The sequence below is a fragment of the Lepus europaeus genome, chromosome 4, assembly GCF_033115175.1.
Source record: "Lepus europaeus isolate LE1 chromosome 4, mLepTim1.pri, whole genome shotgun sequence".
Taxonomy (NCBI): domain Eukaryota; kingdom Metazoa; phylum Chordata; class Mammalia; order Lagomorpha; family Leporidae; genus Lepus; species Lepus europaeus.
This window is the reverse complement of record NC_084830.1, coordinates 154,289,765-154,315,218: the sequence shown is the minus strand read 5'-3', so window position 1 is coordinate 154,315,218 and position 25,454 is coordinate 154,289,765. Positions and strand designations below refer to the sequence as shown.

Sequence of the window (25,454 nt, the reverse complement as noted above, 5' to 3'; positions counted from 1 at the left end):
GGGTCAGGCTGAAACCAGGAGCCAGGAGTTTCATCCATGACTCCCACGTGGGTGCAGAGACCCAAACCTTTGGACTGTGTTCTGCTGCTTTCCCAGGGAACTGGATCTGAAGTGGAGCAGCCGAGGCTTGAATCAGCCCTTATGTGGGATGCTGGCGCTTCAGGCAGTGGCTTAACCCTCCATGCCACAATGCCAGCTCCCCAGCTCTCCTGTTTCCAGCTTCCTGCTAATACGATGCGTCCTGGATGGCAGCAGGTGATGGCTCCAGTAGCTGGGTTCATGCCACCCGTGTTGGAGACCTGAACTGAGTTCCCGGCTCTTGAGTTCAGCCAGGCTCCGTCTTGACTATTGAAAGCATTTGGGGGATGAACTAGCAGAGGAACTGTTTCTGTCTTTCTGCCTCTCAAATAAATTAAAAGGAATTTATGTTCCTTAATAGAATATTTCAAGCTTTTTTTTTAAAGATTTTATTTATTTATTTGAGAGGTAGAATTACAGGCCGAGGGAGAGACAGAGAAAAAGGTCTTCCATCTGCTGGTTCACACTCCAGAAGCCCATGGTGGTTGGAGCCGAGCCAATGTGCAGCCAGGAGCCAGGAGTTTCTTCTGGGTGTTCCACTTGGGTGCAGGGGCCCAAGTGCTTGAGCCATCTTGCACTGCCTTCCTAGGCCACAAACAGAGAACGGGATCAGAAGAGGAGCAGCTGGGACATAAACCAGTGCCATATGGGATGCCAGTGCCATAGATGAAGGCTTAGCCTATGAAGCCACAGCACCGGCCCTTATTTCAGGCTTTTAAGTGGTATGCTTTTTGACTAGGAGAAAAGGAATTGCAGAATGATAATGTTAAAATGCCATTTTTCTGTGCTGTTGTTCAGTGATGTGATTCATTTAATTTATTTCTCGGTTAATTGCCCACATTCCTGAGGCCTGCTCATTAAGCTGCCCAAACAGCTTTTTTTCCTTTAAGGTTTATTCATTCATTTGAGAAGCAGTGTTATATAGAGCAAAGGAGAGACAAAGAGATTTTGGATGTGCTGATTCATTCCCCCAATAGCTGCAATGGCCAGGGCTGGAAAAGGCTAAAGCCAGGAGCCAGAAGCTTTCTCCAGGTCTCCCATGTGGATTCAGGGGCCCAGACACTTGCGACATCCTCAGCTGCTTTCCTAGGCACACCAACAGAGAGCCAGATTAGAAGTAAAGGAGGGGGGCCAGTGCTATGGCACAGTAGGTTAAAGCCCTGGCCTGAAGCTCTGGCATTCCATATGGGCGCTGATTCTAGTCTCAGCCTCTCCTCTTCTGATCCAGCTCTCTGCTATGGCCTGGGAAAGCAGAAGAAGATGGCCCCTGCACCCATGCGGGAGACCCAGAGGAAGGTCCTGGCTCAGCTGTGGCTATTGTGGCCACTTGGGGAGTGGACCAGTGCACGGAAGACTTCTCTCTCTGTCTCTGCCTCTCTCTGTAATTCCTCTATATGTCAAATTAATAAAAATAAAAATATGTAAAAAAGAGGAGCCAGGATGTGAACCAGTGCCCACATGAGATGCTGGTAATGCAGGCAGTGCTTCCTTAATCTGCTACACCACAGTGCTGACCCAGCCCCCTCCTCCCCCAAACAGCTTTTTCACAGTTTAAAAGCATTACATTTTACAATTATATTTTAATAGTTTCAAAATGTTTTTTGAAAGTGTGAAGAACATATTGATACTTTCTTTTACTTATTTATTTATTTGAAAGGTGGGGATGGGGGAGAGCGAGAGAGGTATCTTCCACTCAGCTGGGTCAATCTTCAGATGCCTGCAGTAGCCAGAGTAGGGCCAAGTTGAAGCCAGTATCTGGGAATCTAGGTCTCACCTGTGAGTGGCAGGGACCCAAGTACTTGAGCCATCACCTACTGCCTTCCAGGGTACATATTAGCAGGAAACTGGAATTGGAGGTGAAGCCAGGATTCTAACCCAGACACTCCATTATGGGATACAGCCATCTTAACCACCAGGCCTCATGCCTACCCTGATGTTTTCTTCATGTTTCAGGATTAAAAATTTTCGTGTGATTTTTTTTTTTTATCTTGTGTAGTAATATTATCAAGATTAGTTGGAAGATCCTAGGATGTGTATATTTTTCTAAGAGAAAACACTGTATTTTTTTTTTTTTTTTTGACAGGCAGAGTAGACAGTGAGAGAGACAAAGGTCTTCCTTTTTTTGTTGCTTCACCCCTCAATGGCCGCTGTAGCCGGTGCGCTGTGGCCAGCCCACCGCACTGATCCAAAGCCCAGAGCCAGGTGCTTCTCCTGGTCTCCCATTGGGTGCAGGGCCCAAGCACTTGGGCCATCCTCCACTGTACTCCCGGGCCACAGCAGAGAACTGGACTGGAAGAAGGGCAGCCGGGACAGAATCCAGTGCCCCAACCGGGACTAGAACCTGATGTTCCAGCACTGCAGACGGAGGATTAGCCTATTGAGCTGTGGTGCCGGCCACTCCTCAGATCTTGATAGGATCCTGTAGCTTTTCTTTTTAAATAAGCAAGAATAAATTTTGGACAATAAACTGTAACAGATGGAAACATATGCGATGATAATAACCTGGTGGCTTTAGGACTTGTAAGTTAAGTGGCCTAGACCTATCTATCTCTCTTTTTTTTTTAACTTTTATTTAATGAATATGAATTTCCAGTGTACAGCTTATGGATTACAATGGCTTCCCCCTCCCATACCTTCCCTCCCACCCGCAACCCTCCCCTCTCCCACTCCCTCTCCCCTTCCATTCACATCAAGATTCATTTTCAATTCTCTTTATATACAGAAGATCAATTTAGTATAAAGATTTCAACAGTTTGCACCCACATAGAAACACAAAGTGAAACATACTGTTTGAGTACTAGTTATAGCATTAAATCAAAATGTACAGCACATTAAGGACAGAGATCCCACATGAGGAGCAAGTGCACAGTGGCTCCTGTTGTTGACCCAACAAATTGACACTCTAGTTTATGGCGCCAGTAACCACCCTAGGCTGTCGTCATGAGTTGCCAAGGCTATGGAAGCCTTCCAAGTTTGCCGACTCTGCTCATATTTAGACAAGGTCATAAAAGACAGAGTGAGGATAGTAACCAGTGATCCTAAGAGTGGCATTTACCAGTTTTGAACAATTATACAGCATTAAGTGGGGAAGAGGACCATCAGTACACACAGGTTGGGAATAGAGCCATTGGTGGTAGAGTAGAGGTTATGATTACAAAGGAATGAGGCCCAAGTGTGCTAGACAGGGTCTAGAACAAAGGACAGAGTCATTATTAGAGGAGCTAAGAAAGGTGCTGTCTAAGCTACAAGTAATTTTTCTGATTGAGAGGCAAATAGAACCTGATAGAAGGGGCTTGATAATAATCTGTTGGGCTTTAGGCCTTGTAAGTTAAGAGGCCCAGACCTATCTATCTCTTCACATGGGGTATATCTAAGGGAGGTGTGAACCTCCTAGGGGAAGGCACTCTGTTGACTTTCATTACTTGGCTGGCCTGGGAGGAGAGCTGGCCAGGTAAAGGCAGGTGGCATCTCTAACAAGAAATTTATAGTTCTGCCTGCAATGTTGCTGACCCTACTTGACCATCCCCTCAGCTGCAGTGGTCACTTTGGAAGCTGGGCTGAGTGAAGGGCTTTTCAGCTTAGAGCCAATAAGATCTGTGTCTCTGACCTGGGCATCCTTCGACTCCAGGGCAGGTCCATTTCCAGTGATCCAACTCTTGGCAGAGCTGCCAGGGCTCTTCACAAGCTGACTTCTGCTGAAGCCCAGGCTTACCACATTGAAAGCACTGCAGTGGACTGGCCTGTTGGGTCTCCTTGAGGGCAGATCACTGTACAGATCAGCCATTAATAGGCCTGCCACCCATTGCTTCTGATGCCTAGCTTTCTTTTCCTCCTGGTTTTTAATTTTTAAGATGCTCAGAACCCAGTGACATGAAATTTCATTTGAAAGTCATCACTAGTTCACTGAAGCAGTTCACATCCGCACTTCCAGAAGTGGATTGAAAATGAACTGTGAATTTCTGCTTTTTCTAAAAGATATTTATTGATTTGAAAGGCAGAATGTCAGGAAGAGGGAGAGAGATAAAATCTATCCACAGATGGTTGCGACAGCCAGAACTGGGCCAGGAGAAGCCAGGAGCCTGGAACTCCATTCAGGTTTCCAGGATGGGTGGCAGGGGTGTAAGCACCCAGGCAGCCTCCACTGCCTTCACAGCCGCACCAGCCAGCAGGAGTTTGCCAGCTGCTGGTTCATTCCCCAAGTGCCAGCAATGGCCGGGGCTCAGCCAGGAGAATCCAGGAGCCGTGAGTTTCATCCGGGTTTCCCACATGTGTGGCAGGGGCCCACGCAGTTTGACCATCTTCACTGCTTTGCAGGGATTAGCAGGGAGCTGGTTTGGAGGTGGAGCAGCTGTGACACAAACCAGTATCTACATGGGATGCCGTTGTTACAGGCGGCAGCTTTACCTGCCACGACATAATGCTGGCCCCTGTGAAAGCATTATTATACTCTTACTGTTAGCTAATGTTTTTGTATTATTTCAAAACATGTAGAAATCTTCAGTATTTAATAAGCAAAAGTTGAAATATTGCTCAGGCAACAAATATTTATGAGCATTTTCCTGAGCCACGGTTTGTGATTACTGCTTAGTTATGTGCTGTACAACATTTGGTTGCTAAAACAACAAAAATAACTTTCAAAATGATAGTTTTTTTTCTAGTAGCATTTTTTTGTTAATAGTGGAGGGGGTATGGGGATTTGTGTTAAGCACAAATGTTTCTTTTACAATTTTTTGTTTTAATTTTAATTAATTTTTAACAGATGCAATATGGTTTGTGAATGCAAGTGTAAGAACATAACGGTATTCCCCTCCTCCCTCCTTCCCTCCTTCCCTCCTTCCCTTCCTCCCTCTCTCATATCCTCCTTCCTTCTACCTGTCTTTGTTTTGTTTTGTTTTGTTTTTGTGGTAACATGTTTTAAGTTTACATTACAATAAAAAGCTTAACAAATAGAAAGTAAAAGACTAGTTTAGTGGGAATATAGACAATGGCTATATAAACAGTAATTGAACGTATAAATGACCATTTCGCCCAAATACAGTTTTTTGGTCAGTTAGTCATTCATAACTTTTTTTCAGTGAAATACAACCAGTGACACTGTAGCATGTAAATATTTCCTGTAGGGCTGTACGATAATAATTTAGTTCATTTGTTCAGACTTTAAGCTATTTCCTCTCAAGAATTTATTCACAGGAGTAATTTAATGCAGATTGCAGTGTAAATAATTATATGTTACATCTTTTTTTGTACTCTAATAGTTACCACAGATTAGGGAAAACATGTGATATTTGTCTTTTTGGGACAGGATTATTTTACTAAGAATAATCGTTTCCAGTTACATCTATTTTGTTGCAAAATACAGGGTTTCATTCTTTTTATGGCTGAGTAGTATTCTGTGGTGTATGTATATGGCTGAGTAATATTCCATAGTGTATATATACCACATTTTCTCAATCCAGTCGTTGGTTGATGGGCATCTGGGTTGATTCCATATCTTAGGTATTGGGAATTGATCTGCAGTAAACACTGGGGATACAGGTAACTCTTTCATATGCTGATTTCATTCATCTCCCTAATGGCTATACTCCTTGCATTCCCACAAATAGTGGATTAGAGAACCTCTTGCTCCAATCCTCACCAGTGTGTATTGTTTTTTGATTTCTGTTTGAGAGCCAGTCTGACTGAGGTGAGGTAAAACTTCATTCTGATTTTGATTTGCATTTTCCTGATGTGCAGTGATCCTGACCATTTTTTCGTGTGTCTGTTGGCCATTTGAATTTTCTCTTTTGAAAAATACCTGTTCAAATGGGCCGGCGCCATGGCTCACTTGGTTAGTCCTCCGCTTGCGGCGCCAGCACCCCATATGGACACTGGTTCTAGTCCAGGTTGCTCTTCTTCCAGTGCAGCTCTCTGCTGTGGCCTGGGAGGGCAGTGGAGGTTGGCCCAAGTGCTTGGGCGCCTGCACCCGCATAGGAGACCAGGAGGAAGCACCTGGCTCCTGGATTTGGATCAGTGTAGCTCCAGCTGTAGCAGCCATTTGGGGAGTGAACCAACGGAAGGAAGACCTTTCTCTTTTTCTTTCTCTCCTCTCTCTCACTGTTTAACTTGTAAATAAATAAATAAATAATACCTGTTCAAATCCTTTGCTGATTTCTTAACTACGTTATTTGTTTTGTTGTTGTTGAGTTTCCTGAACTCTTCATAGATTCTGGATATTAATCCTTTATCAGTTACATAGTTTGGAAATACTCTCTCCCATTCTGTTGGTGGCCTCTTCTCTTTGTTAAGTGTTTTCCTTTGCAGTGCAGAAGCTTCTCAGCATGATGTAATCCTGTTTATCTATTTTTGCTTTGCCTGCCTGTGCTCCTGGGGTCTTTTCCAAGAAGTCTTTGCCTATGCCAATGTGTTGCAGAGGTTCCCCAGTGTTCTCCTCTAGTAATTTGATGGTGTCAGGTCATAGATTTAGAACCTTGATCTGTTTTGAGTTGATGTTTGTGTAAGTTGTAGGTAAGGATCTTGTTTCATATTTTTGTATGTGGAGATCTAGTTTTCTCAGCACCATTTGTTGAAGATAGTGTACTTGTTCTAGGCATTGATTTTATGTCGTTTGTAAAAGACTAATTGGTTGTAGATGCATGGATTGATTTCTGGAGATTGTATTCTGTTCCATTGACCTGCATGTCTATTTCTGTGCCAGTAACAGGCTATTTTGATCATAACTGCCCTATATACGTCTTGAAATCTGGTATTTTGATGCCTCTTGCTTTGTTTTTGTTAAGATTGCTTTAGCTATTCAGGGTCTCTTGTGTTTGCATATGAATTTTAGTATTGTTTTTTCTAGATCTGAGAAGAATATCCTTGATATTTTGATTGGGATCTCATTGAATCTGTAAACTGCGTTCAATAGTATATACATTTTGATGTTAGTCATCCTTCCATTCCATGAACATCGAAGATATTTTTTCTATTTTTTGATGTCTTCTATTTCTTCAGTGTTTTGTAATTTTCACTGTGGAGCTCTTTGACCTCCTTAGTTAAATTTATTCCAAGTTATTTAAAATTTTTGTAGCTATTGTGAATGGGACTGATCTTACAAGTTCTTTCTGAACCATGGCATTGTTTGTGTATACAAGGCTGTTCATCTTTGTGTGTCGATTTTATATCTTACACGTCACCAAACTCTCTTCTAAGTTTCAGTAGTCTCTTAGTGGAATCTTTTGGTTCCCCTGCAAATAGGGATAATTTGACTTCCTTCTTTCCAGTTTGTATCCCTTTGATTTCTTTTTCTTACCTCATGGCCCTGTCTAAAACTTCCAGGACTATAATGAATAGCAATAGTGAAAGTAGGCATCCTTGTCTGGCTCAGAATGTTAGTTGAAATGCTTCCAACTTTTCTCTATTCAATATGATGCTAGCTGTGGGTTTGTCATAAATTGTCTTGAATGTGTTGAAGAATATTCCTTCTGTACTCAGTTTGCTTAAGGTTTCATAATGAAAGAATGTTGTATTTTTTCAAATGTTTTCTCTACAACTGTTCAGTTTGTTGTTACATATCAGATTTGTTGATTTGTATATGTTAAACCACCCTTGCACATGAGGGATCAGTCCCACTTGTCCAGGTGAATGATGTTTCTGATGTGTTGTTAGATTTGATTAACTTGTATTTTGTTGAGGATTTTTGCATCTGTGTTCATCAGTGTTATTGGTCTATAGTCCCTTTCTTTGTTGTGTCTTTTTCTAGTTTAGGAATTAAGGTGATGCTGGCTTTATAGAAGGAATTTGGGAGGGTTCTTTCCCTTTCAGTTCTTTTTTTATAGTTTGAGAATTGAAATTAGTTCTTTAAAAGTTTGGCAGAAGAGCAGCTGGTGCTGTGACATAGAGGGTAAAGCTGCCGCCTGCAGTGCCAGCATCCCATGTGGGTGCCTGTTTGAGTCCTGGTTGCTCCACGTGCGATCCAGCTCTCTGCTATGGCCTGGGAGAGCAGTGGAAGATGGCCCAAGTCTTTGGGCCCCTGCACCTTTGTGGGAGACTTGGAGGAAGCTCCTGGCCCCTGGTTTGAATCAGCGCAGCTCTGGCCATTGCAGCCATTTGGGGAGTGAACCAGTGGATGGAAGACCTCTGTCTGTCTGTCTCTCTCTCTCTCTCTCTCTGGCTCTCCTTCTCACTGCATGTAACTCTAACTTTTAAGTAAATAAATTAAATAAATAAATAAATAAATAAGTATTTTAGAGAAAAAAAGATTTGGCAGAATTAAACAGTGAAGCCATTTGTCCGGGATTTTCTTTGTTGGGAAGGTCTTTTTTGCTAATTCAGTCTCTTGGTCATTGGTCTGTTTAGATTTTCAGTGCCTTCATGTCCCAATAAAGGTAAACTATGTGTGTCTGTAAGCCTATTAATTTCTTCCAGATTCTCCAATTTGTTGGCATCTCCTTATCTCCTTTTTCATCTCTGATTTTATTGATGTGAATGTTCTTTCTACCTCCTTTTTTTTTTTTTTTTTTTTTTTTGGTTAGTTAGGCCAGTGATATATCAATTTTCTTTCTTTCTACTAATTTTGAGTTTGGTTTGTTCTTTTTCTAGGTCCTTGAGATACTGATAAATAATTTATAACTTTCCAGTTTCTTTCATTTTTTACATCCAACAATACATAAGTTTTTAATGTTAGAAACATTTACTCTTTCGAAATACCAAAAAGGGTCCTTGTTTTTCAGATGGCTACATTATTAATTCCATAATAGCATCTATAGTATCATTACTGTTGTTCTTTAGGGCTCAGACTGCCTTTGCTCTTGACACATTTGCTTGTGACATGATCAATTCTGTATCCTTAACTTGTACACCTGTTTCATCGACTGCTTCCTCCTCACTCTCCTCCTGTACCGTTGTAGTCTGTGTCTTTTCCTGAAGGTCTGAGATAGCTTCACACTGAGCTTTGTATTTCTCATCCACTGCTAGCTGTGTTTGGTGAGATCGGTCCTGAATCTTGGCTTCCCCCAAAACTATACAGGTATCTGAGGCTGGGTACTTACCTAGACATCTGGTTTTGCAGTAACAAAGAGGATATTCTTAGATTTCTGGAGTGACTCTAGTAACCCCTGTATCCTGTTGAAGACCAGTTTGGACATGGCCTTTCATGCCTTCTTTTCACTCCGACTCTGTTTTGATTTACTGACTGGGTCTTCATCAAGTTTGGCTGCTTTGCCCAGCTGAGCCTGTGTTGTAGTTACTTGCATGGAATCTTGTTCCTCAGGCTGAGCCACTGACTTATCAGTCAGATTCTGTTCCAGACCCTGGCTAAGCCTGGGGCCGGGGCCACTCTTGCTCTGTAGAAGGCATGGCTTCTGTGGTTTTACCAGGCATTGTGCGGGGAACGCGGAAACCAGATAACGCTGTATTCCATAAATTTTGACATTTGTATTGTCATATTCATTCATTTCCAGGAATTTTTTGATTTCTTTTTTTTTCTTTTTTTTTTTTTTTTGACAGGCAGAGTGGACAGTAAGAGAGAGAGAGAGACAGAGAGAAAGGTCTTTTTCTGTTGGTTCACCCTCCAATGGCCGCTGCGGCCGGCGCATCTCGCTGATCCGAAGCCAGGAGCCAGGTGCTTTTCCTGGTCTCCCATGCAGGTGCAGGGCCCAAGAACTTGGACCATCCTCCACTGCACTCCTGGGACACAGCAGAGAGCTGGCCTGGAAGAGGGGCAACTGGTACAGAATCCGGCGCCCTGACCGGGACTAGAACCTGGTGTGCTGGCGCTGCAGGCGGAGGATTAGCCTATTGCGCCGCGGTGCCAGCCTTGCTTTCTTTTATGACTCACTGTTCTTTCAGGAGCCTATTGTTCATTCTCCATGTGTTTGCATATTTTCTAGAGATTCTTGAGTTGTTAATTTCCAGCTTAATTCCATTGTGGTCACAAAAGATAAATGGTATTATTTCAATTTTTTTTTTTAAATTTGCTGAGACTAGCTGAAGGCCTAGCATATGGTGTATCCCAGAGGAAGTTCTATGCACTGATGAAAAGAACGTGTATTCTTCAATTGTGGGATGAAATGTTTGGTAGATATGAGTTAGGTCCATTATGTCTGTAGTGTAGATTATCTCTGTTATTTCTTTTTTAGATTTTATATCTAGTTGATCTGTTCATTGATGAATATGAGGCATTGAAATCCCCCATTACTGTTGTATTTGAGTCTGTGTCTACCTTTAGATTGATTAAAACATTTGCTTGAAATAGCCAGGTGCCCTGGCATTGGGTGAATGTACATTTATTGTAGTTATATCTTCCATTTGAATTGATTGCTTAACCATTACATAGCACCCTTTGTCTCTTTTAATAATATTTGTGTTCAGGTCTATTTTGTCTGATATTAGGATGGCTACAGCTGATCATTGTTGCTTTCTATTATCATGGAATATATTTTTCCATCCTTTCACTTTCAGTCTGTGTGTATATTTGTTCGTGAGATGTGTTTCTTGTAGGCAGCAAATAGATGGGTCTTGTTTTTTAACCCATTCAACCAGGCTGTATCCTTTAATTGGAGAATTTAGGCAATTTACATTCAAGGTTCCTATTGATAAGTATTGATGTAGCCCTGCTATTTTCCCATAAATATTCCTATTGATTGATTGCTTTGGGTTTCCTTTGTACTTTTACTGGGAAATTTTCTGCTTTCATTTTTTTTCTTTTATAATGATGACTGTGTGTGTTTTTGTGTGTAGCACATCTTTAAACATCATTTGTAAGACTGGACCAGTGATAGCAAATTCTTTCAATTTCTGTTTTTTATGGGAGTTCTTTATTTATCTTCATTCATAAATGAGAGGTATTGCAAGGTACAGTATACTGGGTTAACAATTTTTTTCTTTTAAGACTTGGACTATGTCTCTCCATTCTCTCCTAACCTATAGGGTTTTTGATGAAAAGTCACCTCTGAGTCTAATTGGAGATCCTCTGAAGGTAATCTGTCTTTTCTCTCATGCACGTTGTAGAATCTTTTCTTTATATTTAGCTGTTGAAAGTTTAACTACAGTGTGTCATGGTGAAGATCTTTTCTGATCATGTCTATTAGGAGTTCTGTGTTCTTCCTACACTTGGCTGTCTCTTTGTTTCTCCAAATTAGTGAAATTTTCTGTTATTATTTCACTGAATAGGCCTTCTAATTCATTCTCTCTTTCCATGCCTTCAGAAACTCCCCAAGACCTGTGTATTAGTTATTTGACCGTATCCCATAAATTGCCAACACTGTTTTTACACTTGATCTTAGCAAAAAGGCCCAAAAGCAATGCCTACACTGTTTTTAATTTGTCTCATTTCTTCTGTGTTTTGGTGTGACTGACATGTTTCCAAAGATTTGTCTTCTAGCTCAGATATTATTTTTTCTGCCCCACCAAGTTAAGGCTTTCCACTGCATTTTTTATTTGACATATTGAATTCCTCATTTCTAATATTTCAGTTTGATTTCTCTTCACAGTCTCAATCTCATGGGAAAATTTTTCCTCCATGTCATGTATAGATATCTTTAATTAACTCATGAATTTGCTTCTCATTGCTTCTGCATAATCCTATGATAATTCTTTTGAATTTGTTCTCAGGCATTTCATCTGTCTCTTTGTCTGCATATTCTAATATTGAAGGGTTGTTGTGTTCTTTTGCAGGGGTCATGTTGTTTTCCTTGTTCTTGTTTCTTCTATTTCTGTTTATTTTTAGGAATTTGTAGAAGCACTTGTTGATTTTCTCTACTGTTGGGTTTTATCTTTGCCCTATGCTTCTGTGGCTTAGTGGAGTGTCTGCTCTTTCACTGGATACCCAGAGGCGTGTTGTGGGTGTGTCCAGGAAAGGGGTCAGTGCTCAGAGTTGGGGTGAGAATCCAAGGGTATGATAGATCTGCTCTGTTGTCAGCAGAGGGAGGGTATCATCACATCTATTGCCGTAATAATAGCCTCATCTCCTCTCTTCCAAGGTGATCAATACCTGGGGTTAGCCCATAGTGGCTACAGCCCTCGTCCACCCTGAAGCATGAATCAAATAATCTGTACAGTCCTCAGTGTAAGCACAGATACCTCTGCAGTTAGCCACCCCAGGCAATCAGGGAGCTCTGAGCCTCTGACACCAGACACAGGGATTGCTCAGAGACTCAGGTAGATGCCATACTGCATTGTACAGTTGCACAGTTCCCACAGTCACAGGGTACAGAGGATCCCCTCTGCGCTCCACCAGCCTGCCCTGTCCCAGAGAGAGCCAGATGCCTGTGGGTGCTCCTCTTTGGCAGTTGGAGCCCCAAACCATGAAGTACATTGAGAAGTTAGGGGCACCTCACAACCCTAAATTGGTACCCAGCCCCCCGTCAAACCCTTCCAGCCCATTCAAAGGCAGTGGGAAATGCAAAATCCCTTGGTCATTCATGCGAGACCTGCTACAGCCTCTACTTGTGTCAAAAATGCACCTTCTCCCCTTTGGTTGCTGGGTGCCATTGTTGGGGGGTGGGGAGAAGGAAATGTGCTTTTTCTTTGCTGGATCAGGGGACCCCATTGTGGTTCTGGGCTGGACTGAAAGACAGTGTGTTCCTCAAGGCTCTCCCATATGAAGCATCAGGAGTGGCGCTGGCTGCTGCCGCTTGCATCACCTCACTCTCAGAACCTGGCGTCTTCTCCAGTCTGCAGCTGTGGGAGTTGTGGACAGTGTCCCTGCTCAGTGTTGTGCATCCACACTGCTCCACGATGTTCCCTTCTTTCTCTAGAATTTCCATGGCAAACTTCTCTCCAGCTCTCCCCTGGGAATGCACTTCCTGTTTTTTGTTTTTTTGTTTTCCTGCAGTCCTCTGGTCAGAATCAGCACGTCTTTTCCCTATTCAGTCATGTCTTTTCCCTACTCAGTCACCTTGGAATCTCTGAGATTATTAAGGCAAGGTGATGTGCTGCAAGTGTTTCTTAAAATGTATTTCACAGGGCCGGTGCCGTGGCTCAACAGGCTAATCCTCCGCCTTGCGGCGCCGGCACACCAGGTTCTAGTCCTGGTTGCGGCGCCGGATTCTATCCCGGTTGCCCCTCTTCCAGGCCAGCTCTCTGCTATGGCCCGGGAAGGCAGTGGAGGATGGCCCAGGTGCTTGGGCCCTGCACCCGCATGGGAGACCAGGAAAAGCACCTGGCTCCTGGCTTCGGATCGGCACAGTGCACCGCCCGCAGCGGCCATTGGAGGGTGAACCAACGGCAAAAAGGAAGACCTTTCTCTCTGTCTCTCTCTCTCACTATCCACTCTGCCTGTCAAAAAAAAAAATGTATTTCACAGACTACCATTTGGATTTAGTGTTAATGGAGACTATGTGGGTTGTGCTCATATGCGTTTAGAAAATACAGTGTTAAATAAAGTTAGATATCTTGAATTCTAGTGCATCTCAGAAGCTCTTACTATGCTATGTTCTAAATCTTCAACGTGGAGAAATGGGACTGTGTTTGGCTGCAGAGCCCTTGTCCCTTCAGCCCGTATTTCCATTAATAAGTATCTAAGCCGGTGCTGTGGCATAGCGGGTAAAGCCACCACCTGCAGTGCCAGCATCCCATATGGGCACTGGTTCAAGACCTGACTGCTCCACTTTGGATCCAGCTCTTTGCTATGGCCAGGGAAAGCAGTAGAAGATGGCCCAAGGCCCTGGGCTCCTGCACCCGCGTGGGAGACCCGGAAGAAGCTCTTGGCTCCTGGCTTCAGATATGTACAGTTCCAGCCGTTGCAGCCAATTGGGGAGTGAACCACCAGATGGAAGACCTCTCTCTCTCTCTCTCTCTCTCTCTCTCTCTCTCTCTCTCTTTCTCTGCCTCTCCTTCTCTCTGTGTAATTCTTTCAAATAAATTAATCTTTTTTTAAAAAATAGGTATCTAAGCAGATATATAATTTTTAATAATATCTAAAAATTCACAATGGTGTATTTGAAACATGCACAGTAATTTTAATATAAAGACTAATGTAATAAGTGAATGTAATATAGTTTGGACACAATTGCATCACTTATAGGCACTAAACCTGTAATATATATTTACGTATGAAACTTTTATAAATTTATATGCAATGAAAGAATCAATTCTCCATTCTTATATCCTTAACTCCTAGAGAAAAGTCAAGTTTCCGTTTCTCTTGCATTTCAGAACAAAGTAGAAGAGACGATTTAGAAGCTTTAGGCCATATGTTCATGTATTTTCTGAGAGGCAGTCTTCCTTGGCAAGGCTTAAAGGTAACTTTTTGTGTTCTTTTTAAATGAATTTCAGAAAATGCTCATATATATTAAGGTCCTTTCCTCCAACTAAACAATTATCAGATGACCTCATTCACAATTTTCTATTTTAGGCTGACACATTAAAAGAGAGGTATCAGAAAATTGGAGATACTAAACGAGCCACCCCGATAGAAGCGCTGTGTGACAATTTCCCAGGTAATGGCTATTGCCCACTGACATGCACTTCTGAGCAGAAAACCAGAGTTGCTCATTTTCATTGTTTAGATTTGTAAATACTTCTTATCATACTTTAAAAAAATAAGTTTAAATCATGATTTAAAATACATCAGAATTTGGTGCGTAGACCACAGAGATGTTTGCTTTCTAAGATGTTATTAACATAGGCAAATTACATGTTTTAATAATGTTGGCCAGTCCCCATCTGAAGTAATACTGTATTCAGTAAATTGCTTTGAATAGCTTAAAATACTTGCTAGAGAATACCAACTATGAAGTTTTGCTGTACAGTGTTCTGTGATTAAGTCATATATCACTAAACTGTTGATTGAATCTCTGACACAGTTATCCAAGGTTTCTCTTGAAAATAATATTATAAAGACTTTCTAAACTTTCCTAATAAAATGAAACAAAAGTAGAGGTTGTTACACTAAACCTCTTAGTCTTCTTTTGTCTCTGTTTCCTTTCCCCCTTTTTATCTTGTTATAAACAGAAAATTTTAAATTGTGATAGAATTTTGTTACTTCTTCATGATTTTCTAGTCCATTGTACTTTGAGCGATTGAAATAGTTTTATTACTGGGTGCTATAGAAAAATATGCAGAATAATTTTGATATTCTTTCTAGAAGAAATGGCAACATATCTTCGTTATGTAAGAAGGCTAGACTTCTTTGAAAAGCCAGACTATGACTACTTAAGAAAGCTTTTTACTGATTTGTTCGATCGAAAAGGATACATGTTTGATTATGAATATGACTGGATTGGTAAACAGTTGGTGAGTATTTCGTGCTGTATAATTGATTATTTTTTAAAAGATTTATTTTATTTATTTGAAGGATTTACAGAGAGAGGTAGAGACAGAGAGGGAGTGAGATCTTCCATCTGCTGGGTCACTCCCCAAATAGCCTGGCCACAATGGCCAGAGCTGAACTGATCCAAAGCCAAGAGGCAGGAGCTTGGTCCATTATCATTATCAGGGAGCTGGATTAGAAGTGGAATAGCCAGGTCTCGAATTAGCACGCATATGGGATGCCGGTGTTGCAGGCTGGGTCTTTAACCCGCTGTGCCATAGCACTGGCCCCCATAATTGATTATTTGTAGTGTTTATCTTTCTACAGTGCATATCCTTCAACTGTATACAGTTGAGAACAAATAATTCTTTACAAGAATTTATTTCCTTTTTTAGGATGTTTCTTAAGCTAGTAACCTACTACTGTTATTTGAATTGTGTAACAGTCCTACATTTGGACTTTTTGCTTTTCAGAACTTTTCATCCTGATTTAATATCAGATGTACTCTTTGTGGATAGTATTCTCATTATCACTTCAATATTTTGATGAAATTTAAATTACATACATGTAATTAATTTATTTGAGTGACAGAGATTGTCCGGAGGAGGGGATTAAGATGGCAGAGTAGGGAAGGAACTTACTGCCCATGTCTAGAAGAGAGTTTAAAAAAAGTGGAAAAGTGCAGTCTCAGGAAGAGTTAGAGAGAAAACAGCAGAGGAAACTCTACGCAAATTAGGACACAGTGGACCTACATGGAGGAGGAGGACATGCACAACTCTTCAGCAGCCTAGAGCCTCCCCTGCATTGGAGAGTGAGGTGAGAACAGACTGCAGCAGCCTAAGCTGCTGGTGAAAGAGCTGCAGGAAGTGCTTAGAGGGAGCCCAGGTTGGAGCTCCGTGGGGTATAGTGTACCTGGAAAACTAGAGGAGAAAAATCAAAGGGGAGGGGCTACTTTTCTCTCTCCCTGGTCACCCTGCAGCTGCATCCTGTAACAAGCTAACAGAGAGCAGGTGCCATTTTGGACATATGTAACAGCTGTGCCAGCTTTTATCTGCACCTCACAACCAACCAAGTGGCGACTCCTGAGTCTGGTGGGGAGAAAAGACAGGGGGCTGGGGTACAGGGACTGTGAAAACACTGAGGCTGCGTGGCAGGGCTGAGGATGTGGCTGGGACTTTGGGCTTTCAGTGTGGAAGGCTGCACACAATAAGGGCTCCCTGCTTACCTGGTGAGAGACATTGCTGGGGATCTGAACTTACACTGAGGATTGCATAGATGCTTTATGTGGTCCTATTGGCAGAGCGGATGAACCCAGGCGCTGGTCTCCTTTGTGGAGAGGAGCTCAGCTGAGTGTACACCAACAGACAATAAAAACCTCCCCTCTGATTAAAAAAAAAAAAAAAAAGGTTTAGTGGAGATTTATCACACCAAACCTGGGTATGTCACCTCAGACTTGCCCTTCACCCTGGAACACTGAGTCGAGCTTCTTGGCCACACCTACTACAACCTCTAAGGTATTCCCTGACAGCAGACACTCCACTAATCCACACAGACATTTTCCAAAGATAAAAGGCAGCACAGCGATAAAAAAAAAGAAACCAACGAGTATTTCCCCAAATGGCAAGTAACAAATGCACCGACTTAAGAAACAAGAATAAGGGCCGGCGCCGAGGCTCAATAGGCTAATCCTCCACCTTGCTGTGCCGGCACACCAGGTTCTAGTCCCGGTCGGGGCACCGGATTCTGTCCCGGTTACCCCTCTTCCAGGCCAGCTCTCTGCTGTGGCCAGGGAGTGCAGTGGAAGATGGCCTAAGTGCTTGGGCCCTGCACCCGCATGGGAGACGAGGAGAAGCACCTGGCTCCTGCCTTCGGATAGGTGCGGTGTGCTGGCCGCAGCACACCGGCCGCGGCGGCCATTGGAGGGTGAACCAACGGCAAAAGGAAGACCTTTCTCTCTGTCTCTCTCTCTCACTGTCCACTCTGCCTGTAAAAAAAAAAAAAAAAACAAGAATAAGGAAGACAACATGATGCCCCCAAAAGAACACAACACTTCAATACTAGATTGTGAAGATGATGAAATTGAAGAAATGCCAGAAATGGAATTCACAGAATTGATCATAGGATTACTTAGAAGTAATCAGAAGCAAATACACGAACTAATCAAATCCATACATGACATGAAAGAAAATTTCTCCCACAAGGTTGAGATCTTAAAGAGAAATCAGAATGAAATCTTGAATGTGAAGAATTCAGTAGAACAATTTAAAAAATGAGTGGAAAGTCTTGACAGCTGAATTGGTGAAGTGGAAGAAAGAATATCCGACTTAGAAGACAAAGCACAGGAAATTATGCAGTCAGACCAAACACAAGAAGAAATTAGAAAGCTTAAAAAACACTGTTGCTAATGTGCATGATACTATCAAAAGACCCAGCATATGGATTCTAAGATTTCCTGAAGGTGTGGAAAGAGAGAAAGGGTTAGAAGGCCTTTTTAGTGAAATAATAACTGAAAATTTATCTGATTTGGAGAGAGGAACATCCAAGTACTGCAAGCACATAGAACTCCTAATAGACATGAGCAGAAAAGATCTTCACCATGACATATTGTAATCAAACTTTCCACAGTAAAACATAAAGAAAAGATTCAAAAATGTGCACGAGAAAAGTGCCACATTACTTTCAGAGCATCTCCATTGAGACTCACAGTGGAATTCTTATTAGAAACTCTATAGGCAAGGAGAGAATGGTGAGATATATTCCAAGCCTTGAGAGGAAAAAAAACTGTAAACCCCAAATACTATACCCTGCAAAGCTGTCATTTATGAATGAAGGTGAAATAAAGACCTTTCATGACAAATAGAAAGTGAAAGAATTTGTCACTACACACCTAGCCTTGCTGCACACAGAAATACAGAAACATGGTCATTACTATCAAAGAAGGTAAAGGAAGGAAATCTCCCGGAAAAGTACAAAGGAAATCCAAAGTAAAAATTAGGAATATTTATGGAAAAATGGCAGGGCAAAATCGTTAGTTACTAGTAGCCACATTGAATGTAAATAGCCCTAGCTGTCCAGTTAAAAGACACAGACTGGCAGAATGGATTAAAAAACCCGCCTATTCTCTGCCTACAAGAAACACACCTCACCAACAAAGATGCACACAGACTCAGAGTGAAAGGATGAAGAAAGATATTCCATGCCAACAGGAACCAGAAAAGAGCTGGTGTATCATCCTAATATCAGACAAAACAGACTTTAATACAAAACTGTTAAAAGAGACAAAAAAGGGCACTATGTAATGATTAAGGGATCAATTCAACAGGAATATGTAGCTATTATAAATATATGTACACTTAATAATAGGGCACCAGGCTATTTAAAAGAAATGTTAAGGAATAAAAGGAGACAGACTCAAATACAGTAGTATTGGGGGATTTCAATACCCCATGTTCAGCCATGTACAGATCAACTAGACAGAAAATCAGCAAGGAAACAGCAGATTTAAATGACACTATAGACCAAATGGACCTTGCAGATATCTGCAGCATTTTTCATCCTATATTTGCAAAATACACATTCTTCTTACTAGTGCATGGGATTTTCTGTAGGATAGACCACATGCTATCCCATAAAGCAAGTCTCAGCATATTCAGAAAAATAGCAGTCATACCATGCATCTTCTTGGACCACAATGGAATAAAGCTGGAAATCAATAACTCAAGAATCTAGAACATATGCACACACATGGAGACTGAACAAAATGCTCCTGAATGAACAGTGGGTCATAGAAGAAATCAAAAGAGAAATCAAAGAATTTCTAGAAATAAATGAAGATGAAAGTACAACATATCAAAATTTATGGGATATAGCAAAAGCAGTGTTAAGAGGAAAGTTTTAGCAGTTGGTGCCCACATCAAGAAATTGGCAAGGCACCAAATAAATGAGCTATCAAAGCATCTCAAGGATCTAGAAAAACAACAGCAAACCAAACCCAAAACTAGTAGGAGGAAAGAAATAATTGAAATTAGAGAAGAAATCAATAAAATTGAAACCATGAAAACAATACAAAAGATCAGGAAATGAAGATCTGGTTTTCGAAAAAATAAAGAAAATTGACACACCATTGTCCCAGCTAATCAGAAAAAGGAGAGAGAAAACCCAAGTAAATAAAATGAGATGAAAAAGAAATGTAACAACAGACAACACAGAAATAAAAAGAATCATCAGAAATTACTACACAGAGCTGTATGCCAACAAAGTGGGAAACCTGCAACCTATTTAAATTGAGCCATGCAGACATAGAAAAACTAAACAGACTCATTACCAAGACAGAAATTGAATCAGTAATAAAGACCCTCCCAACAAAGGAAAATTCAGGACTGGGTGGCTTCACTGCTGAATTCTAGGAGACATTTAAAGGAGAACTAACCCCAGTTCTTCTCAAATTATTCAAAACAGTTGAAAAGGAGGGAATCCACCCAAATTCTTTCTACAAAGCCAGCATCACCTGAATTCTCAAAGCTGGAAAAGATGCAACAGAGTAAGAGAATTACAGACCAATTTGCCTGATGAACATAAATGAAAAAATCCTCAACAGAATTCTAGCCGATTGAATAAAAAAATACATGAGAAAGATAATTATCCTGGACCAAGTAGAATGCATCCTTCGTATGCAGGGATGGTTCACCATTTGCAGATCAGTCAATGTGATATATCACATTAACAAACTGAAGAACAAAAACCATATGATTACATCAATAGATGTAGAGAAAGTACTTGATACCATCTTTTACGATGATAACTCTAAGCAAATTGGGTGTAGAATGAACATTCCACAACACAATCAAGGCAGTTATGACAAACCCACACCCAGTATCCTATTGAATGGGGAAAAATTGGAAGCATTCCCACTGAGATCCAGAACCAGACAAGGATGCCCATTCTCACCGTTGCTATTCAATATAGTCCTAGAAGTTTTAATTAGAGCCATTAGGCAAGAAAAAAGTAGCAAAGGATACAAATTCTAAAAGAGGAACTCTAACTATCCCTATTTGTGGATGACATGATTTTATATATATATATATATATATGTGTATATATATATATATATATGGAATCCAAAAGACTCCGCCATGAGACTATTGAAACTCATAGAAGAGTTTGGTAAATTAGCAGGATATAAAATCTATACACAGAAATCAACAGCCTTTGTATATACAGACAATGGTACGGCTTTGAAAGAAGGGTTTTTGTTTTTTTTTTTTTTTTTGACAGTCAGAGTTAGACAGTGAGAGAGACAGAGAAAAAGGTCTTCCTTTTTCCATTGGTTAACCCCCCCAAATGGCTGCCACGGCTGGCGCGCTGCGCCGATCCGAAGCCAAGGAGTCAGGTGCTTCCTCCTTGTCTCCCATGCGGGTGCAGGGGCCCAAGCACTTGGGCCATCCTCCACTGCCTTCCCGGGCCACAGCAGAGAGCTAACTGGAAGAGGAGCGACCAGGACAGAATCCGGCGCCCCAACCGGAACTAGAACCCCATAGGTGTTCTAGAACTAGAACCCCGGCGCTGCAGGTGGAGGATTAGCGTAGTAAAGCTGCGGTGCTGCCAGTATGAAAGAACTTTTAAGATCAATCTCATTCAAAATATCTACAAGAAAAAAATTAAATAACTTGGAATAAATTTAACCAAGGATATCAAAGATCCCTACAATGAGAATTACAAAACATTAAAGAAAGAAATAGAATATACAAAAAAAATGGAAAAATCTTCTGTGTTCATGGATTGGAAGAATCAGTATCTCAAAATGTTTATTGTTCTAAAAGCAGTTACAGAGTCAATATGATAGCAGTCGTAATAGCAAAGACATTCTCAGATCTAGAACAAAATGATGCTGAAATTCATTTGGAAACACAGGAGACCTCAAATAGCTAATGCAATGTTATTAAAGAGAAACAAATCCAGAGGCATCACAATACCGGATATCAAGGCATACTACAAGGCAGTTACAATCAAAACATCCTGTCACTGGTACAGATACAGATGGATAGAGCATTGGAACAGAATAGAAATGCCAGAAATCAATCCAAGCATCTATAACCAGCTTATAGTTGACCAAGGAACTAAGGCCAATCCTTAGAGGAAGGACTGCCTCTTCAGCAAGTGCCACTGGGATAACTGGATTTCCACATGAAGCACAACCCCTAGTTTACACCTTACACAAAAATCCACTCAAAATGGATTAAAGACCTAAATCTATGACCTGATACCATCAAATTATTAAAGAACATTGAGAAACTCTGCAAGACATTGGCACAAAGAGTTCTTGGAAAAGTTCCCAGAGGCACAGGCAGTCAAAGCCAAAAGTAACGAATATCATTACATCAAATTGAGAAAATTTTTTAAGATTTATTTTATGTATTTGAAAGAGTTACAGAGAGCGAGGTCTTCCATCCGCTGGGTTCATTCCCCAGATGGCTGCAATGGCCAGAGCTGTGCCGATTTGAAGCCAGGAGCCAGGAGCTTCTTCCATGCCTCCCACGTGGGTACAGGGGCCCAAGGGCTTGGGCCATCTTCTACTGCTTTCCCAGGCCATAGCAGAGAGCTGGATTGGAAGTGGAACAACTGGGACTAGAACTGGCGCCCATATGTGATGCCGGCACTTCAGGTCAGGGCTTTAACCCCCTGCGCCACAGCACTGGCCCCCCAAAAATTCTTTACTTCAAAATAAACACTCAGGAAAGTGAATAGGCACCGTCAGAATGGGAGAAATTATTTGCAAACTATGTAACTGATAAAGGATTAATAACCAAAATATATAAGGAGCTCAAGAAACTCCACAACAACAAAACAATCAAACCAGTTAAGAAATGGGCCAAGGGCGTAAACATATTTTACTAATAGTAAATTCAAATGGCAAACAGAGACATGAAAAAATGTTCAGGAACACTAGCCGGCAGGAAATGCAAATCAAAACCACAATGAGTTTTCACCTCACGCTGGTTAGAATGGCTTTCATACAGGAATCAATAAACAACAAATGCTGACAAGGATGTGGGGGAAAAGGTACACTAGTCCACTGTTGGTGGGAATGGAAACTGATAAAACTACTATGGAAGACAGTTTGGAGATACCTCAGAAATCTGAATATTGACCAACCATATATCCCAGCCATCCCACTCCTGGGAATTTACCCAAGGGAAATGAAATCAGCAAATAAAAGTGTTATCTGCACCCCCATGTTTATTGCAGCTCAACTCACAATAGCTAAGACATGGAATCAACCTAAATGCCTGTCAACTGAAGACTAGATAAAGAAATTATGGGATTTATACTCTATGGAATACTTCACAGGAAAAAAAAATGAAATCCGATCATTTGATGAAATCCAATCATTTGCAACAAAGTAGTTGAATCTGGAAAACATCAGACTTAGTGAAATAATCCAATCCCCAAGGGACAAATACCATATGTTCTCCCTGATCTGTGATAACTAATACAGCACCTAAAAGGAAATCTGTAGAAGTGAAATTGACACTTTGATAAGCAATGACTTGAAAAGCCCTTGTCTCACTGTCAAGGAACAACTATTTTTTTCCTTTATACTATTTGTTGACCTCTTTACTTAACACGGAGTTAATCATATGTGTATAACGTCAATTGAAAATAGGTCTCAGTAAAAATTAAGAGTGGGAATAAGAGAGGGAGGAGGAAGTTTGTAACTGTTAAGCTGTGTAGTTCTGCATAGATTCCTATGGACTTCTAAGGGTGCAGTTTAAAACTTGCCATGAGATCCCAAATCTCTTTAAGCTGGGTGTTAAAAACACCATCTTAAGTGTTACAATGACCATATTAATTGTTAAAGTGATCATATAGATCAGATTAAGTATTAAAAGGATCATATAAATAAAATCAAATATTGGTAATAATAATAGATAGAATTAAAAAGGAGAGGATGTTCCAACATGGGAAGGATTTCACTCCACAGACTCATAGAATATGCTTTAAATAGCATGCTGACCTCAGAATCAGCCCTTAAGGCATTCTGGTCTGGCTGAAAATCTCATGAGAGTTCTTCTAGCATGGGAAGCTAAGACACTGTGGCAAAAAAATGTCCTATATCAAGGATCTCTGTGAGAGAGACACCAGTGGATAGAAGTGTCCATCAAAGAATGATGTATTTAGTTTTCTCTGAAGGGAGGGGAGAACTTCCACTTTGCTATTGCGTTGACTAATACTGACAGAGATTGTGGATTCAGAAAGTTTCCATAGCCTTGGCAGCTTGTGTCAAGAGCCTTGGGTGATCAATGACATCATACATAAAAGTGTTCATTGTTAAATTAACAACAGGAGTCACTGTGCACTTTCTTCCCATGCAGGACTTCTGTCCTCAGCAAGTTGTATTAGAATTAACTGTAAAACTTGTTCCCAAATAGGTGTCTGTGTGTGTGTGTGTGTATATATGTGTTTGTGTGCAAGTTGTTGAAATCTTTACTTAGTTTAGAGTTGGTCTTCTGTGTATAAAGTTAATTTAAAATTAATCTTAATGGAGAATGGGACTTTTGGGCCAGGCCAAAGCCAGGAGCCAGGAGCTTTTTCCAGGTCTCCCACGTGGGTTCAGGGTCCCAAGGTCCGGACCATTTTCCATTGCTTTCCAAGGCATATTAGCAGGGAGTTGGCTCAGAAGTGGAACACTTGGGATTCAGACTGGTGCCCATATGGGATTCTGGCACTGTAGGACACGGCTTTAACCTACTGTGCCACTGTGCCAGCCCTATTTTTAGATGTTTATTTATTTTATTTGAAAGGCAGAGCTAGAGAGATGAGAGAGAGGGATACCTTCCATCGAGAGAAAGTGAGAGAGAGCGGTACCTTCCATCTGCTGGTGCGCTCCCCAAATGGCCTGAAAGGCCGGGTCTGGGCTAGGCTAAAGCCAGAAGCTTCATTTGGGTCTTCCATGTGGTTGGCAGGGGCTTAAGCACTAGGGCCATCTTTGGCTACTTTTCTAGGTTATTAGGGAGTTGGATTGGAAATGGAACAACTGGGACACAAACCAATGCCTAAAGAGGATGTTGGTATTGCAGGAAGTGGCTTTGCCCACTAAGCCAAAATGCCAGTCCCAGCTAAATGATATTAATTAAGCAATGTTAAGTAGAATGAATTGATGCTCATTCTTATTTCATTGTAGCCTACTCCAGTGGGTGCAGTTCAGCAGGATCCTGCTCTGTCGTCTAACAGGGAAGCACATCAGCACAGAGACAAGATGCAGCAATCCAAAAACCAGGTTTGATGCCCTTCTTAGATATGGAATATGCTAACTTGTCCCAAGAGTAAACCACTTAGTTTTCTTCAGTAGTTAAAATAGATCATACATAATTTTTTCTAATTTCACAATTTATTAGTTTAATAATACATTAAAATCTTTAATCATAAATTCCTGACTAATGGCATAAGTTAGTTTAAACTTTATGCAATGTTTGGTGTCCTGTTAGGGTGAAGATATTTGTATATGCTATTGAAATGAATTTTAACAGCACTTGATCTTTTTAACTATAGTCTAGTTTAATTTAACAAATTATTTACTGAGTTCCTACCATCTAAAAGCTATTTTTCCATGTGTTGTAGGAATGCAGAACAGACGAAGATGGTATAACCTATATGAAGTTATTTTTTAATAAGTGACTAAGAGCAATATTGTAGTTAAAATTCACTCAATCTTTGGAATCAGATATACATGGATAGGTGGGACCCTGGGCATATTAATTTCTCAAAGCCTCAATTTCCTGTCTGTAATTTGGAAATAAGGCAGGCAAGTTGATTCCTAGTGTTTAGCAAGCTTTCAGTAACTCTCACCTCTTGTGGCTGCTATTATTGTCATCATGATTACTGAAATAAATGCTCAAACTTCTGTATTTCAAAGCTCAGTAAGCCAGCCATCTCATATGGAACATGCTCATAAATTGCCTTGGGGGCATCTGTAAAGAGTTTCTGAAAAAGGTAGCTTTTGAGATAAGCCTGAAGGCTGAGTAGAATTTTTAAAGGCATTTTAAGGAATAAAGGCATTTTGGTGAGAGTAAATAGTATGCAGTGTGAAACAGAGTTTAAATGTGGAGTTTGAGGAATAGCAAATGAGTACAGTGTGGTTGACGCACAG

The 25,454-nt window shown here is 41.0% G+C and overlaps 1 protein-coding gene and 1 pseudogene across 12 annotated transcripts in view; one reads left to right on the top strand and one right to left on the bottom strand.

The window, feature by feature from the left end:
- CSNK1G3 (casein kinase 1 gamma 3) overlaps positions 1-25,454 on the top strand; it is a 135,060-nt gene that overhangs the window by 80,941 nt on the left and 28,665 nt on the right. For 8 of the 12 annotated variants that reach the window (XM_062189251.1, XM_062189248.1, XM_062189246.1 and 5 more), the window contains 4 exons: positions 14,212-14,297; positions 14,411-14,495; positions 15,143-15,291; positions 24,489-24,584. In XM_062189251.1, the coding sequence (XP_062045235.1) occupies positions 14,212-14,297; positions 14,411-14,495; positions 15,143-15,291; positions 24,489-24,584 (416 nt within the window). The remainder of the gene's footprint in view (positions 1-14,211; positions 14,298-14,410; positions 14,496-15,142; positions 15,292-24,488; positions 24,585-25,454) is intronic. The other 4 variants (XM_062189252.1, XM_062189250.1, XM_062189256.1 and 1 more) reach the window with 1 other exon arrangement.
- LOC133758607 (nascent polypeptide-associated complex subunit alpha-like) lies at positions 8,848-9,435 on the bottom strand (annotated as a pseudogene).